Here is a 16185-nt window from a genome sequence, read left to right as displayed (position 1 = left end):
CCATCATTAAGTTGGAATGCTGGTAGTGTGCTCCTCCTAATCAGTGATCAAACAGGTTTGTCACTAAACACAGGCTGTCAGTCAGGAAGGCTGTAATTTGCCTCGGGGTGTGTTTGATAGCCGGCACTGTGACAAGCTGTGTCAACAGAAAGGGCATGTCTGAGGTGTGTAGGGCTGACATTAAAAAACTGCAGGTAACCTTCAGTCTGCATCACTCTGGGTTAATTAAACATCACTCTGATGGCTGCAATATGACGTCTTCAACAATGATAAGCAGAAGAAAGCTCAACACAGCTGATTTCTATTCCAGGAGCTGCTGCTGCTGCTGCTGAGGTGTGCACAGCAGAGCTCTGACGAAGCCGAAAACACTCCTCCAACGTCATCGCATTACAGCCAGCATTTACAGGGTTAACTCCAACATCTCCATACCACAGGAAGCAGAGAGAGGGGGGAAAGAAGGGGGGAGCGTCAGGAAGAGAGAGAGAGAGGGAGAGAGGAGTGTCCACGGAGAGAGCAGAGACGACGGGTGAGGACGGCCGGCAGCAAACACAGAAAAAACTTTTCTCTCTCAGCTTTCGCTTCAGAGTCGGAGCGTTTTTTTTTTTTCTTACCTTGCTTCCTGCGAACTCTCCACTGCCAGACAACGATCAAGGTAACAATGTGGCCCACAACCACCAGGGCTGGGAACACAGTTCCAGGGGGGCTTGTCGGCATCGGGCCTGGTAGAAAGTGGAGAGTCCCAGGCTCTGAAGACAGGTGGGAGGGCTGCGGAGGGAGCGAGCGAGGGAGGGGAGGGAGGGTGAAAGGTGAGGGGAGGGAGGGGGGTGTAGGGGAGTGGTGAGGAGCGCCTAGGGGTGTGGTGCCATCCCGGCCTTTAAAACCAGTGCTGCAGCCAAGCTGTCCGAGACTTTTTACGAGAGGCAGAAGAATGAGAGAGCCACCCCTCCCTCTGCTCCTCTCCTACCAGTGACTCAGTGCTCGCTGGCAGGACTGGCCTGCCTCACCCTCCCTCCCCCCTCTCCCTCCTCCCTCCCCCTCTCTGTACTTTACTCTCTTTCCTATACATTCTCTGCTGTTTAAAATCCAAAATAAGTTTTGCCCTCCTCTATAGATCAGGTTACTCCACTGGTTTTTGCCCTACAGGGCTTCTCTGCCCGTCAGACAGGAGTTAATAATATATGAGGCTGTTCTGTCACACACACACACACACACACACACTGCAGTCGGCCACTCAGTCACTCAGAGATGCAGAGTTTCCATCAGTTTCTCTTTCACCCACTGAAGCGGATTTTTCCGCGGTGGTTTACGAGTCAAAGATGATCCAAGACCGGCCCCTTCCTCCTCTTCCAAATATTTATACTGCGGCCATGCCTCTGAGTTTTATTTTCCCTGTCGTATAATAACCCCGCTCGCTATCAATTCATTCTCATTATGTAACTTCACTATGTTCCCTTCGATGCTAATTGCTTCCTGATGCTTGGACGGCACAGCCGCTGTGCAGAAGCTTCCCAGAACCTCCAAACTATATTTTTAACCTTTCAGAAAGAGCTTCTCATTTTTTCCCTTCAGCTCAGACCCTGTTCTTAAAACCTCTGCAGAGCCCCGGGAGGAAAAGTTCCTCCTCAAATGAGACGAAGTGAAGCAACCCTCACATTGTCAAACCTGTCAGTCGGTTGTAATTACAACCGCTCTGTCACTGCACCATCACATTCCTCTGTGGGTGCTGTTAAAGAAAAAAAAACACTCAGTGTCAACTTAAAGCATAAATCTAAGTGCAAACACACACCTGCTCGCATCACACACACACATCAAAAGCATCTCGCTGCAGGCCAAACGACTTCACTGTCAGCATCTGTTCTCTGAACACTGTGAAAAAACATCAGCTGGTGAGCGGCGGCTCAGAAACCCAACACCTCCACCCGTGTCACCATCACACGCTCACAGCAACACAATGCCACACGCCGGCCGTAAGACAGGCAAAAAATAGACGTCACAACCTCATGTATGAGCACATACACAGTCACACTGTAAAGGGCTGTGTGCTGACGTAAAGGAGCAGTTCACCCAAAAATAAATATTCAAATTTCTCCAGCAGTGCTGCTCAAGAGGAAACCACCAGATACTCTGTTCAGTTCAGATACTGGTTTTATTCACTAAACTAACCCGTATCACTGCACAGGAGGCAGCTTCAGCAAACAGACTTTCCATGGTAACATATCAAATATGCAAAAATGGCATTAGAAGTGAATTCTCCTTTAATGTTCTCCAGATCTGCACAGTAGTAAGTCATAGTTTCAGTCAGCAGCATCAGGAACAGTAACCGAAAGTCTCTCTTCGCCTTTTGGCACAGTTTAATAAATATATAATAAAAAGTGAGCAGGATTGGAACATGGAACATGAAGTGATTTCTCTTCATACACTGTGCACTGTTTTTTCCTACCTGTTTCATTAAAGATGCTAAATAATTACTGAAATCTGGACCTTTCTTTGCCCCCCTTATTTTGGCTATCCTGAGCACCCATACCGTAACACCTTGTATAGATGCACCTACAATCCTTCTATCAGCTGGCTTGACCAAACTCTTTCAGCTGACTGTGGTCATATCGCCACATTGATCAAAGATATTGTATTAATATCTATGGATTAGGCTGTAAGTGTAGACAAACGTCACGGCCAGCGCCATCTACTGGTGGGTACTTCGGCATCATCATCACCTGATAAATAGATACCCATGCTATGCTAAACAGTGTTTACGATGCTCCTTTCTCTTCTGTTTGGTTAGATTTAGGAAGGAACTTTACTTGGTTACGAGTCAAAAAACATTGTTTGAATATTGGTTACCACGGTTACCCCTTGTACCGCTTCGTCCTATGATTCACTGCCTGAGAAGGAGGAACAACCACAGGCTCATAGCATCTAGTCCTGGTGCTAAGCGACAGCCATGTTAGTCTATGTATGACTCAGGGCACATTAAAAACAGATGCTGTTACATATTCATAGCGAGACTACCCTACATTCAACTTTAGAGGCTGCCTCAAGTGGCCAGTTGAGGAACTGCATTTCCTCAACTGGTGCGTGGATTCCCTTAATCTGATTCCTGCAGAAAATCATTGAACTAAACTTTAAAAGTATTCAAGTGGTTCTTTCAGCAGCTCAGGTGGAGCACTGACTAATTTCTTTTTACTGAAGGGGAAGGCAGGCGCAAGCTCAAACCACAGGAACAATATGGTTCCTATATAAGTTTGATTTTGGGGTGAACTGTCCCTTTAAGAGACCTGTTGACAGAGTTGAATGAACACATTTAAAGTGAATCACATGGAAGAAAAGGGTCACTCTGCTGTAAGAGGGTGAGTCTGACATGTTGGCACCTCCTTTTGGGTGAGACCTCATATGATCCCAGACTGAAAATGTCAACCACGTCCCCAAAGCCTCAAAAACTGGCAGCTCAGCTGTGGCAATTAGTGAGAGAGAAGAATGCGCAGAGAGGATAAAACCAGGGGGAGCAGCACACATGTCTGGAATAAATTCATTCCATCACTCCTTTGTGGGAGGAGCCAGCCCACTCCCACTCTCACTCTCCACATGGTATGCGTTCACTCAATGATTCCCATATTGTGATGCATGCTCTGCATACTCCCACGTAGGCAAAGTGGTCAAACTCATCCCAGAAGTTCTTTAGATTTCAGAGAAAATGGCCCAAACATGAGAAACAAACAGCCCAGGAGGATCAATGAGAGGAGCGCAGACAGCTCGACTGACGCTGACGGGAGTGGCACTGTCCTCAGATGGCATGCATAATCAAAGTCACACACACAGCAGCAGCTACAGCATCCTCAAACACACTGATAAAAACATACAAATATGTCAAAAATCCAACCTACCGTCTGCTGGCCCTGAACAGAAACAGCAGCACAAGTCCATCGTCTCTGAGCGTCTGCACAACTTTTAGTGAAAATAGAGAACTGCCAAGGAGTCAAGCTGACCTCACGACATTGTGTTCTGATCAAAACCAGGGGGCGTGAAGCATGAGAAAAAAAAAGAGGGAGGGAGAGAAGCAGAGGCACTGCGGGGAGGTGAAGCCTCGACAGCGTTTCATTGAATTTGTGAGGCTTTTCCTCAGTGGAAACAGCATCTCATGCGTGGAGGTTTCTGACGAGCGCTGCTGGATGGGGTCCACCAGCAGAGGCTCCCAGGGACACATTTTCTTACCAGGTTTAGACAAAGAGCGGAAAACATGACTTTTGCCAGCTGTTATAACAAAGGGCTTCTGTGTGGAAGCTGTAAAAAAAAAAAAAAGAAAAGAAAGAAAAGGTGGAGACGGGACAGTTATGACCACAAATCCACAGGATGTGGACCGCTGTGTGTGACCATTACTGCACGATTAAAAGCTGAAAAAAGAACATTTACGCTGAGCTTTATATCAAAGTAGGTTCATGAATATGTTTTATGATGGACTGGATATAAACACAACACTAACACATGACTTTTAAGAAATATAACTGATGAGACTGGAACTTAACTCTAGCTGCAAATTCAGAAATCAGGGGGAAAAAATACAAATTCTGATTCTAATTTGTTCTTTTTTGGAGTTATTTCTGACATTAAACTCTTTTTTGTTGTTTTCAGAACAAGATTTTTTTTCATTTTAAAGTTAAATTAAATTCCAAGAATCCTGAGAATAAACTGAGATTTATTCTCAGACGTTTGAGGAAAAAGAAAATTTTGAATGTTTTTCCTTTAAATTTCAAGATTCCAGAGAATAAACTGAGAAAAGTCTGTTAGAGTAAAAAATACTGATAAATACTCAATATTCAGTTTATTGATTAATATAGATTTTCAAATCTGATTTTCTATTTCTGTATCAATATCTAAGTTTATTGATTTTAAATAGTATTTTCCACTGGTTTTTGTTGAAGGTCAATGAAACAATAAAAGAAACGTGTGTATCTATGCAGCTGCAGTGTGTGTGTGTGATGGTATGTCATCCATGCAGCTGTGCATTATTCCACAGACCACCCGGGCCTGCCTTGCATTGACTGCAGGGAGCAGCCAGTCAGGGGCCGTCCTGCTGCCCACTCCCTCCTGGATTTACCACCAGGAGGAAACCCGATCCCACGCCCTGCCAGGCTGTGCGGGAGGCGTCCGAGTCGTGCCGCACAGCGTAAAGTTAGGAGCTATAATTTGCTCCAGTCTTCCTCTCCAAATAAACACTCGCTGTACTTGTGAGATCAGAATAAACAGACTCACAGAGAAGCTGTAATTATGTTTAAAAATGATGTCAAGAACAAAGAGTTGACACTTCACAAAGTCCTGCTATCCGATACACTGACAGAGGCAGACACACCCGTACCTGCCTCATCCTCCTTGGTCCTCTCTACACGAGCTGTAAAGTATTTCTGTGCTGACACCTTTTGGTAAGAAGACAGAACTGTTGAAAGGCTTCCTACCTTGGCCGTGCTGAATCAAAGCCTCCATGAAGTCTCTAGTAAAATTCACCTCCATCGTAGTTCAAGTGGTTTGGTGCTCTTTTTCTCACTATATTATGTGAAGCACACACACAGACACATAGGGCTGTACAGCAGGAGGCAGCTCTGCTGTGGCGTTTGAGTACAGTATGGACTTTTTAAACATTGGAGTTTTCGTTCATTTGCAGGCTGGGCTGAACTGAAGGGCAGAGGAAAGGTGGCACATCTGGACGGCCCCGCTGCTGCTGCTGCGCCCTTCTTGCGGAGGCACAGGCAGGAAAGGCTGAGTGTGGTTTAATTGGACTCATATTTCCAGCCTGTGCTGAGTCACAGATCGGCTCAGACGATGGAAAGTTCTCAGGCTGCAGCTTCAGGTAAAGCCTGGCTGTTTTTAACATGAGGTTCGTGCATCATCTTCAGGGTCGTGTCTTTATAAAAACACGGGAGGCCTGAGTCAGCTGAAGAAACCCCAACCAAATTCTGCATCTTATAGCTGAACATGCAGGTGGTGGATGTAAGTAATGCCCACACTGAGGCAGGACTGTACTTGAAGTGGATCACTTCCTCACCAGCAGATGGCAGAGTTAGAACCAGTCAATGGTGCAAATGCAACAAGGTTCTAAGAAAGTCTCTAATCACTTTAAATATATAACCTGTGCAGGGCGACATGCTCAGGATATAGTCCCTGTGGGGATGGTGGGCACACTGCATGTGTGCCTGCTGATCTAAGTATAGACTACATACACTGCATAACTGCCTGCTGTATGTGTGCTTGCAGGCAGTGATCTGCAACCTCTGCTGTCAGAGACACAGACACATTCAGACCACCAGGCCCAGAAACATCTAAATAGAACAGTGAGGCTTGTGATGTGAACACTAAAGAATCTCAGCTAAGTCTTCCCTCCCTCAAGTCCAAAACACCTCATCTGTTGCACTTTAGATCCCTGAACGTCATGGTTTAATGCCAGACTCTGACTTTCAACACTACATGTAGAAGCAACACTGCCAGCCGGGTAGGACAGCGGTGCAGAGCTGCATGGTACCTGGCGGGGACAGCTGGTGGAGTCGCTGTCTGTAGCGTCCCCACTTTCTTTTGAAAGATTCTACAGGAAAGTTTTGGGCCACAAGTGTGGACAGAAGATCCACAAAAAACAGCAGCAGCAGAAAAAGACTCATAGAAGCACCTAGCAGGGAGGCCCAACCTACTGAACATCCATCCTGAGGACACCTAGCTGGACTTCTGTTAATTAGCTGTATGGAAGATGACACGCCCATTACTTTTGAGGTTACAAGGTCAAACTATCCCTCTCAGCCACCTAAATAAAACAGTGACCACAGCAACTGATGGCCTCGAGTGCAGAGGAGGAAACAGAGGAGGAGCTCAAACCTTCCAAGAAGTCAGACCCGGCTGGCAGAACCTCTTGTTCTTGTTGAAGGATCTCTTTGGCGATGACCTGGTGTCTCGATAAGGGAACGGGGTCCAAAGAGTCTGCACAGAAGGGGGGGAAGGCCGTCTTCTGCAGGACTTTGTGGGTACTTTCTGAACACACTGCCGATCTCCCTGGCTGGTTTGTCGATAGGTTTCTTTCTTTGGTGTGTGCACCATATTCAAGCCCAGGTGCAGCCTCTGAGGACACACCATGTTGGTAAACCTGTCTTCCCGTCAGGCCCTCTTGGTCCTTTCTTCTGGTTTTAGAGACGCCTTTCTTCGCTGGAACTCGAACAGAAGATGCTGGACGGCGGATGCATTGAAGGGGTGCAGGCACGATCCCTGGAGGCAGGTGCAGGTAACCTCTCAGGTATGTGACTCCTTCATTGGTGAGGTAATAATAGGCATGTTTCCAAGCAAAGGTCTCCCTGACGAAGCCTTTAGATTTCAGAGAGGCCATGACCCGGATCACCTTCAGGTTGCTCACCCCTTTGACATCAGGGTGCACAGACTGTTGCCGCCGCTCTTTCTTGGCCACAACGACACCATCTTTGAAAAGACGCTCATAGACTGCCCTCAGGTCAGCCAAGGGCATCACCATCCCAGCCACCATCTTTACTTTTCTGACTGGTTGTACTTTTCCTCTGGATTCTTATTGCAACGCAGTGATAAAAGATGTATCCACCAAACTGAGTCAGCACAGAGAAACAGAGATGCTCAGAACCCCTCCTACCTTCTCAGACTCCAGTCGAAAGAGAAGCAGAGAGGATGCATGAGGCGAGAGGAAGGAGAGGAGGAGAGAGTAAAGGGGTGTGAGTAGAAACAAAGCGAGAGAGAGCAGTGGATGAGGATTCAGTCCTAGCACAGCATCACATCAGACCATCTGTCTACTGCACTGATTTGACAGTAACATTGTTTAATATCAATAATTAAAACCATCTGATCCTAAAATTGAAACAAAACAACCAGCAAAGAGCTCAGTGCTTCCTGCACGAAAAAGAAGCTAGAAAGACCCAGTCTGCTCCGATTGGTCGGCTAGAATGAATGATAAAGCTGGTCATTTTCTGCAACATCATCCTCTAAGATACCACTTGTGTGTAGTTGTTGGGACAGATAATAGCTTCTCAGTGACATATGGGGTGAAACATATCAAGGTAACCAAAATGAATCCTCCATATACAGCAATAAAATGTGTATCTGCTCAGTTAAATGATACACATGAAATAATAATGCACATGTAGACTAGTGACCTGTGCATTGAGATACAGTAGTTTGGTGGTGATCTAACCATCTGGAAACCATACAGAGACTGCAGAGACTGCAGAAACACTTCCTGAAGCTTACTGAATATCATACATACAGAATGTACTGCACAAACATCGACCTCTCACATCACTCAGTCTGCTGATACCTCACACTCTGTTTACAGGGTCATGTGCATCCAAGGAAAGGAGCTAACATCCATTCATCTCCCACAGACCTGAGTGGGAAACCACCAAGCAAAATATCAAGTGTGCCATAAAGTAACAAGTGATATTTGTGTGTTAAACTGCCCTAAAATCATCACTCATTCTTTCCACATGTTGGTGTACATCTTATGGAAAGAGCAACCTTAAAGGTGGAACACTGAGAGAGCGCTGACGGACTCTATAATCTCTGGTCTCCTCTCAACGCCCACAGCCCACGTCCCCACACAGCCAACTGCAAACCTGAATGGAAAAGCCATCAAGTCATTTATTTCAAAGACAATTGTGCTTCTGTTACTCTCAACCCCCTCTGAGAGTGGAAAAGAAATATGAAGCCCAGAATGGCAACCGCAGCTGCCAGGAGGGCTAAAAACACAAACAAAGGGTTTGGAAAATGGCAACTTTTTCCTCCCCTGTTTATTTAAAGCTGCAGTGTGGAAGGATTGTCTCCCCCTGCTGGCTGTGAGAGGGACACTGTCAGGTACCTGTGACTCTTCAAAGATCAGACTATGGAGCATGAGCTAATCTAACTCATGCTTCAGTTGTTATCATCCCATTAAATGGACATTATCAGTTGCTACCACCTCTGTTATATCCTCACTTAAAGGCACATGATGTGGAAAAATATCAGCAGCCTTCCATGCTTGTTTGGAGTGAAGTTTCAAACTACTCTTCATCGAATCAAACTTCTCCAATTTTCTTGGTTACCAAGTTCACAAGTACCAGCAGTGACACTGGTTTATGCTTATCAGTCTCCTCTGGAACTGACAAAGTCAGCCCATGATGGTGTCAAAAACTGCAGTTCCACCTGCAGCCTCTAGGGGCTGAAGTGAGTCACTCCCCACAGACCTTCATGTTAAAATGTCTTTAAAAAACTTTTAAACAGCAGAATAAAACTTGTTTACAGCCTGGTGTGCCACACAGTGTGAGCTTCCTACTTCCTGCTTGGCTCCACCTCTTTGCCTGTATTAGGAGTTTAGGTAGACTATGATGCAGCCAACATGGCGACGGCCTCTCACAGAGACTCAAAACATCACATCACTGACATCACAGACACTCCATCCATAGGTACACAGTCTATGGCTTACTCACAAAGTTGTCCACGTGGCTGTTTAACACCTATTGGAATAGATGACAACGGAGCTAGAAGGCAGCTCAGTTCACGTTATGTGTGGCACACAGTGAAGATTTATGTTTTCCAAATCTGGCGCCGCTCTTCTAATTATTTATCCCTGCAACCATTTTATAAAATAATATAATAAAAGTCATCTCCAGCCTGTTGATCTGTCACTCTGCCTGTCAAGAATGTAAATGTGAAACAGATCCGAGTGAGGTTCTCAGTGAGGCCTCCCACTAACAGTGTTACACAATGAGAGGTTAACAGGGGACTTGATGCATTTTAAAGAGGCAAACACACCCTTCTAAAGAACATTGAAACCATCAGACGAGGCTGTGTTGCAGAAAAATGATGGGCCCCCGTGGTATTTTAATAGCCTGTCATAATATCAGGAATGATCTACTAATGTGAAAAGTGAAGATGTCTGGAAGAATAAATCTCAAGTCAGAACCAAACCTCCTGGTGTATGGCACAGCAAACATCTCTCCAGCAGATCCCTCACAGAGCTAGAACTTAGAGCCATTTCACTGAGCTCTGTGTCGAGTTGGAGGCACAGGCCTTTTCTCCATGTGCTCTCCATTACCTGTCCCGTGGCTCTAAATCAAACCAAACAGCGGCAACATCAGAGTGCAGATGGAGAATCCAAATGCCTGACAGCAGCTCACACGAATTCACCATCAAACGGCAGGCAGGTCACTCTGCCCGGATATAAACACAGATTTATTATGGTCTCTATTTAAGGTATGATGAAAGCTCATCGCCATGGTGCTGGTGGCAGAGCATGAGAGAATGAAGACAGCTCAAGGTGACGGAGTGAAAGCATTCAGCTCCACTGGAAGATAAAGTGCTCGCTGCATTCCAGCGTGGATTTTACAGCGAGTCATTTAAACTACATGGACAACTTCCAAGTCGTTAAATGCAAATCTGCATTTGGAAACGGAGCAGTGGGAAAAATGCTGGAGGGGGGAATAAAAACACGCAGTAATAAATTCAGATCACAAATTCTGATAAATAAACACCTGAGGCGTGGAAGTGAAGCCAGTTCCCATGTATGAAGTATGAAAGGATGTCACTCCATCTGTTTGCCACCATCATGATAGACTTTAAGCATAAAAATCCACTACACTGAACAAATCTATGAACTCAAGCCTGGCCCTGACCCTGCTTTGTTTTTTCTTCCTAAAATAAAAATACAAATAAAATGTTGAGCAACAAGAAAGAATTTGAAGTGTAATACCCAGTAACACCACAAGATGGGATTTTGAGTCAACGCAGCTCCTAGTTAGCGATCAAAGAGCAAGTTCAATCATGTGGTCAGAAAGAAAGACAATGATGGCTGACAGAGAGGCAGTGAGCTAGACTGGGCTTCCGCGCACAGTGTGTATGATGTCTGCCCAACATTAGGCAGGTGAAGGCCGGCCTCGTCAGGTTGGAGTCTGTGACATCTATGTGGTGCTGCAGTGAAAGAAGGTTGGGCTAAAAAGTGAAAACAAGTTGTAGCATTAAAATAAAGACAGCTACACTGGATAAAAAACATGGAGCTGATTCCAGAAGAAGGTGACTAACATCAGATGCTACGTTCCTGCAGCACAGCAGCAACAGGTGAATGTTTGCATGTACTGTTTGTGGTGGCAGCAGAGAGGCCACCCAGGCTTCCATGAAGGCCTGCATGATCAGCATCGTTCTGTATTACATCTGGAGTGACAATAGAAATGAGAGATATTTAACTGAATTGTACACGTTTTGATCTGCAACACATGCATCACTTGTTCTCAATGAAAAGTATATAATTAGCCACAAACACACAGCAAAGCACTCAGGCTATAAAAGCTTTGAAACATGACCTCAGTCCTTAAGGGACCTGGGCTAAAATGGCCACCATTATGCTCAGATAATGGATGTACAAACACTGAGTGGCATGACAGTGAAAGAAAAGCTGAGTTTCATGAGGAAAGTCCTGAGGAAACATCTGCAGCGTGGAGAAGCCAGAAACATGCAGCAGAACTTACAGTAAAACTGTATCGCTGACCTAAAATGGCCGACCGGGATGAGTGCCAGAGTTTGCCAAATCGGATCATAAGAGCATCATATGATTAAAAAGGAAAGACGCCATGGCAACAGAAGAAGAGGAAACACGAGAGTTTCAGTGCGTGACCGACCACAGTGAGTCATCAAAAACCCCACGGCGGGGTGCGGCTGGCCAGGAATGCCTGTCACCATGGTAACGTGACGCACTGTGGAAATATGATAAATACAGTACAAGGCCAGAACAGTGGTCAGAGGCGATAGCATCGCCACAGGCAACACTCAAAACAGACGCACACTTCCTGTAAGTGAGAGTGAGACATTCTGACCATCAAAAGGTTTCAGACGATAAAAACATCAGAGGACGGACAGGAGGAGGAGGAGGAGAGAGAGAGAGCCGGCGGTGTTTTTCTGTTACCATGAATACACACCTCAACACACACCAGGAGCCTCCATATTTCACTGACACCAGTAGCTGCTGGCGTTTATGATTTACAGTAAGAACTCTCTGAACATAGTGATGGACAGCAGGGAGCAGGGAGATTTCTCCACTTCAACTACACACTGACTGCAGCCAAAAGGATCATTTTGCTGAATTCAGGCTCATGTGTGACTATTTTTAACCCTCTGGGGCCCAAACCTGCAGGTGGATTGGAACCAAAACCTTTTTAACAGCCATAAACTGTAAAAACAGCAAGAGGCAAGACATCACTATATTCTACATGTCACTTTAAAAGACTAAAAAGAAACATGTATCAATATATAGTGGAGCAATCTGTCAACAGGTTATTGGACGATGCATTATGAAAGATGGTCCTGTGTTGCTACCTGAAGATGCAGTAAGGTGCCTGATTTTAGACAGGCACAACAGTTTATGTCCAAGTAGCGTCGAAAATCAGGAGGGAAAGTGAGTGTTGTTTATGGCTCGGCTTTTCTATCTGTTGCTCTTCCTGTGAGGTCATTGGTTCTCAGAAGATCTACAGGCTGTTTTACTGGAAGTCCTCTGAAAGTCTAAAGGTTTTTAAGACTTTATTAGACAGTAGTAAGAGAGCAGAGGAGATAGATACAGCAGCAGAGACGCAGAGGCTGCAGCCACATTAGCCTTCATAGAGGTTATGGCTGAGGAGGATCATCCAGAAACTGAGCTGCTGAGAGCAAACACAGCCTTCGTGATGAATAAACTCTTAAAGCTGCCTCATGGTTTCATATGAATTCAGGTTTTTGAGCTTGTTGGTTTATCAAGTACAAACAAAAACCCTACAGATATAAAAAGGGGACTGACCCATGTCTCACGTACACCCAGGTGTTTGCCTCCATGTTTGAAAGCAGCAGCTTTTTCCACTGGAGGCTGCAGTGTTTCTTTGTGTTGGAAATTCATCCATGTCTCATTAAACCGCCTCATTCCCAGACTATGAGCCCAACTCACCACCAGCAGAAGAAGCTGCTTGTGAGGACGAGAGATTTAAGGTAACGAGCGATGAATGTACTGCAGTGAACACAATGGGGTGTTTAAGAAGGAACAAAAAGTCGAGGGTGAGACTATTCTTTCAGAGTCCAGGAAAGACTCCGAGGCCGTTTTGTCAGCAGGATTTGTGAGGGGTGCCATTAGTGGAGGCCTATAAATCAGCCTGCCCTCCTCATAAACCCGACCCTGACACGGTGTGTGAAAGGGGCTCCTTCAAAATAAACCTCCACATTCTCTGTGACGGCAGCTTCGATCTGCCGCCGTGAGAGCGAGCGACAGAGCCGGGTGCAGAGGAGGGTTTTCACGGGGCGCCTCGCTGGCTGTCGTGCGGCTGTTTTGCCTGCGGTGAGGGTTGGCGAGCGAACAGCCCCTGCAGCTTTTATAACTCTGTCTCATGCCAGGCAGAGTTCTGGAAACGGCACAAGCACATGGGCTTTATAACTTACAATTACTGACAAACTTAGTGGGAGATAAAAAAAAACTGATTCATGAGCTTGTTGGTTGAATTTAACCCCCTCTGACATGCATACATGCACTTATACAGTGATGTGTCAGGAAACAGGACAAATATTACATTTATATTGTGAGGATTTAAATATTTTTAGGTTTTTTGAGCCCTAAAAGTGCAGCACATGATTCCTTCCCTTCAACAAAGAGTTAAATATTTCCACCCCAGACACACACAAAGACAGACATGGCCTCGAGCGGCAGACCAGATCCGGTTAATTCACTTGAACTGGCATCAGACACAATGACAAACATCCTACGGCGTCTGCATGCCACAGAACACAACAACAGGGCCTCAGTGTGACGTGGAACAAGCGGAGCGCCATCAAAGATCAAATATGATCACTGATCAGATTAAAGAGGCATCATGTGCCTGCTCACCACTCACGCCTCCTACTGTCACAAGTCAAAGAGCTTCAACAGGAAGGAGCAGCAGCTTACCTAGAAGAGAAAAAGAGAAAGAAAAAAGACAGATTTAATTTTAAAAACTGCATTTTAAAGCAACAATAGGTGTTTGTTTCTATTTCTATGAATGGAAGATGAACCTCAGCTCAGTGCTGAGCTCTGCAGGCCGCCTCAGGTCAGGCCTGTCGGGCCCATTCTACACCCAAAGCCTCACAGTCTGCACAGAGCAGTGACAGTAAAGCTTCTACTGGCAGACAGATGAGACATTATATAAAGATAATATCACAGTAAACGCTCTGCAAACAGCAGCAGCATTTACATCTTCACTAACAGTGCCACCTGCTGGTCATGTGAAGTAAAGCCTCCAACAGAAAAGTCTCATCCAGCCACTTGTTGTTTTTAATTTCTGATCGTTAAGCGGACCTGAGAGGAAAATATGAGGGATTAGTGAGGATGTGTCAAATTACAGAGGCAGCTGCCCCTCTGAATTACAGGAAGCACGAGGTTAATGGGATTATGTAATCTCATCATCTGAGTTAGGAGGCCACACGTATCATCCAGCATGACTGACAGCTGTAACAGGATTAGCAGCACTGACCAAATGCAGACCAGACACAGGAGGTGCTGCCTGCTTCGTTAATACATGTATTTGAATTTCTGGACAATTGTGGGCATGAAACCACCGAGCTGCAAACACATCAATCATCTTATCACCTTCATACAGTTTTACAATGAAGCTGTATTGATCCCAGCAGGGTACAATTCTCAGAAAGTTCATCACCAATCACACAAAGCTGTGACAATGATCACAATGAAACCACTATGTGCTGACACCTGGTTTCTTCATCGCTTTTATTCATGGAGGTCATGACTGGTTGGTGTTTATCAGGCACAAGCAGCTGGGTGGAGGCTCCACGGCCGAACCAGGACTTACTGTAGAGGGTTTTATCTCCCAGCAGGCCTTGGAGCTGCTGGGAGGAGGAGGAAGCTGCTGAGGACAGGAAAGTCGGAGTGCCCCCTCCTTGTCTTTATACAGGCCCATCAGCCTGCAGCCAAGGCCCGAGGTTTATCTGCCAGTCTTATGGTTAGTGGACAACTGTTCTACAGCCTGATCCAGAGCCACACAGTGTGAATATATCACTGAAAACAGCTGCTGATGAGTAGAGGTGCTGAGGGCCACAGGCAGGTCAGAGGCCCCCAAGGGCCAACAAACAGACAGCAGTGACAATGTTTCCGATTATTTAAAGTAAAAATCATGATGGAGATTAGTTGGAGGGCCCAAATATGCTCTGAAGGGATGTCTCTGCTGACAAGACTGAACCAAAACAGTAAACCTGCAGACTGTAAACAGAGGAGTCGAGCACTTTGATATCTTTTTAAGCCTCTGCTGGAGTTTAGATGCACATGTACTGATAATCTCATGACTCACCCCTCTGCCTGGACAGAAAGGGGTGAGACCACACACTCCTGAAGCTTCTGAGAGCTACTGAAACACAGAGCGGGATACACAAGCCGCATCAGCTACAGACACGGCCGACAAATGAAGCCACGACACTGAAAAACAGCAATAGATGTTTAGACTTCACGAGTATCAAACATTTAAAACACAGCCTCCTCCTCCTCCTCCTCCTCCTCCTCCTCCTCCTCCTCCTCCTCCTCCCCTGCATTGTCCTCATTGATCATCTTATCATTGTATCATCTTGGCAGGCAGAGCAGCAGCAGCAGAGGAAAAAATGCTGATGTCATGTTGGACTGAATCCTATCTGCAGATCTCAAACAGAGCACGACAGCGGGTACATGTGAATGGATGTTTATTCTCACACTCACAGCTCTTCAGGGAGCAACATCAATAATCTGTATAAAATCCGTGTCCAACAGGAAGTGATAATCAGGCCTGCATCATAACGAGAGGGCGTCTCACCTGACGTCACACCCCCGCTTCAAACACCACCAACTGTTCTGTTTTCACTGTTTAAATCAGCCATTAAAACCACTGGTCACCATTAGGTCGCACGACTTGATAAATTTGCATGTTATTCATACACCGATTGGTGACATCAGGCTGATATAAATCACCTGTCACCATGCAGGGCGTGTGAAGAGCTCCCTGTGTGTGTGTGTGTGCTGTCTGCCTCTTTGTTTGCCCTCAGGCCTGCAAACACAGAAAAAAACAGCTGATTCATTCCAGACCAGCTGCAGGGCTGTCTGACTAACAGGAAGCTTCATGAAAGTAAAGAAAAACAATGGCAGCGTCGCTGGAAGGAGAAGATTTCAAGACATGCTGGAGGCATCATCAAAGCTGAAGC

General features: G+C 45.8%; 1 protein-coding gene across 8 annotated transcripts in view; it reads right to left on the bottom strand.

The window, feature by feature from the left end:
* pleca (plectin a) overlaps positions 1–16185 on the bottom strand; it is a 66611-nt gene that overhangs the window by 38809 nt on the left and 11617 nt on the right. For 2 of the 8 annotated variants that reach the window (XM_028421846.1, XM_028421872.1), the window contains exon 1: positions 612–894. The exons of 4 other annotated variants lie outside the window; for them this stretch is intronic. In XM_028421846.1, coding sequence (XP_028277647.1) covers positions 612–714 — 103 coding nt within the window. In that variant the 5' untranslated portion in view covers positions 715–894. Of the gene's footprint in view, positions 1–611; positions 895–3881; positions 3969–16185 lie in introns of those variants that run through there. 2 more of the 8 variants (XM_028421932.1, XM_028421913.1) reach the window with 2 other exon arrangements.

This window comes from Parambassis ranga, chromosome 2 (assembly GCF_900634625.1).
Source record: "Parambassis ranga chromosome 2, fParRan2.1, whole genome shotgun sequence".
Classification (NCBI taxonomy): domain Eukaryota; kingdom Metazoa; phylum Chordata; class Actinopteri; family Ambassidae; genus Parambassis; species Parambassis ranga.
The sequence above is the reverse complement of the archived record's forward strand: the minus strand, read 5'-3'. Positions and strand labels throughout refer to the sequence as shown.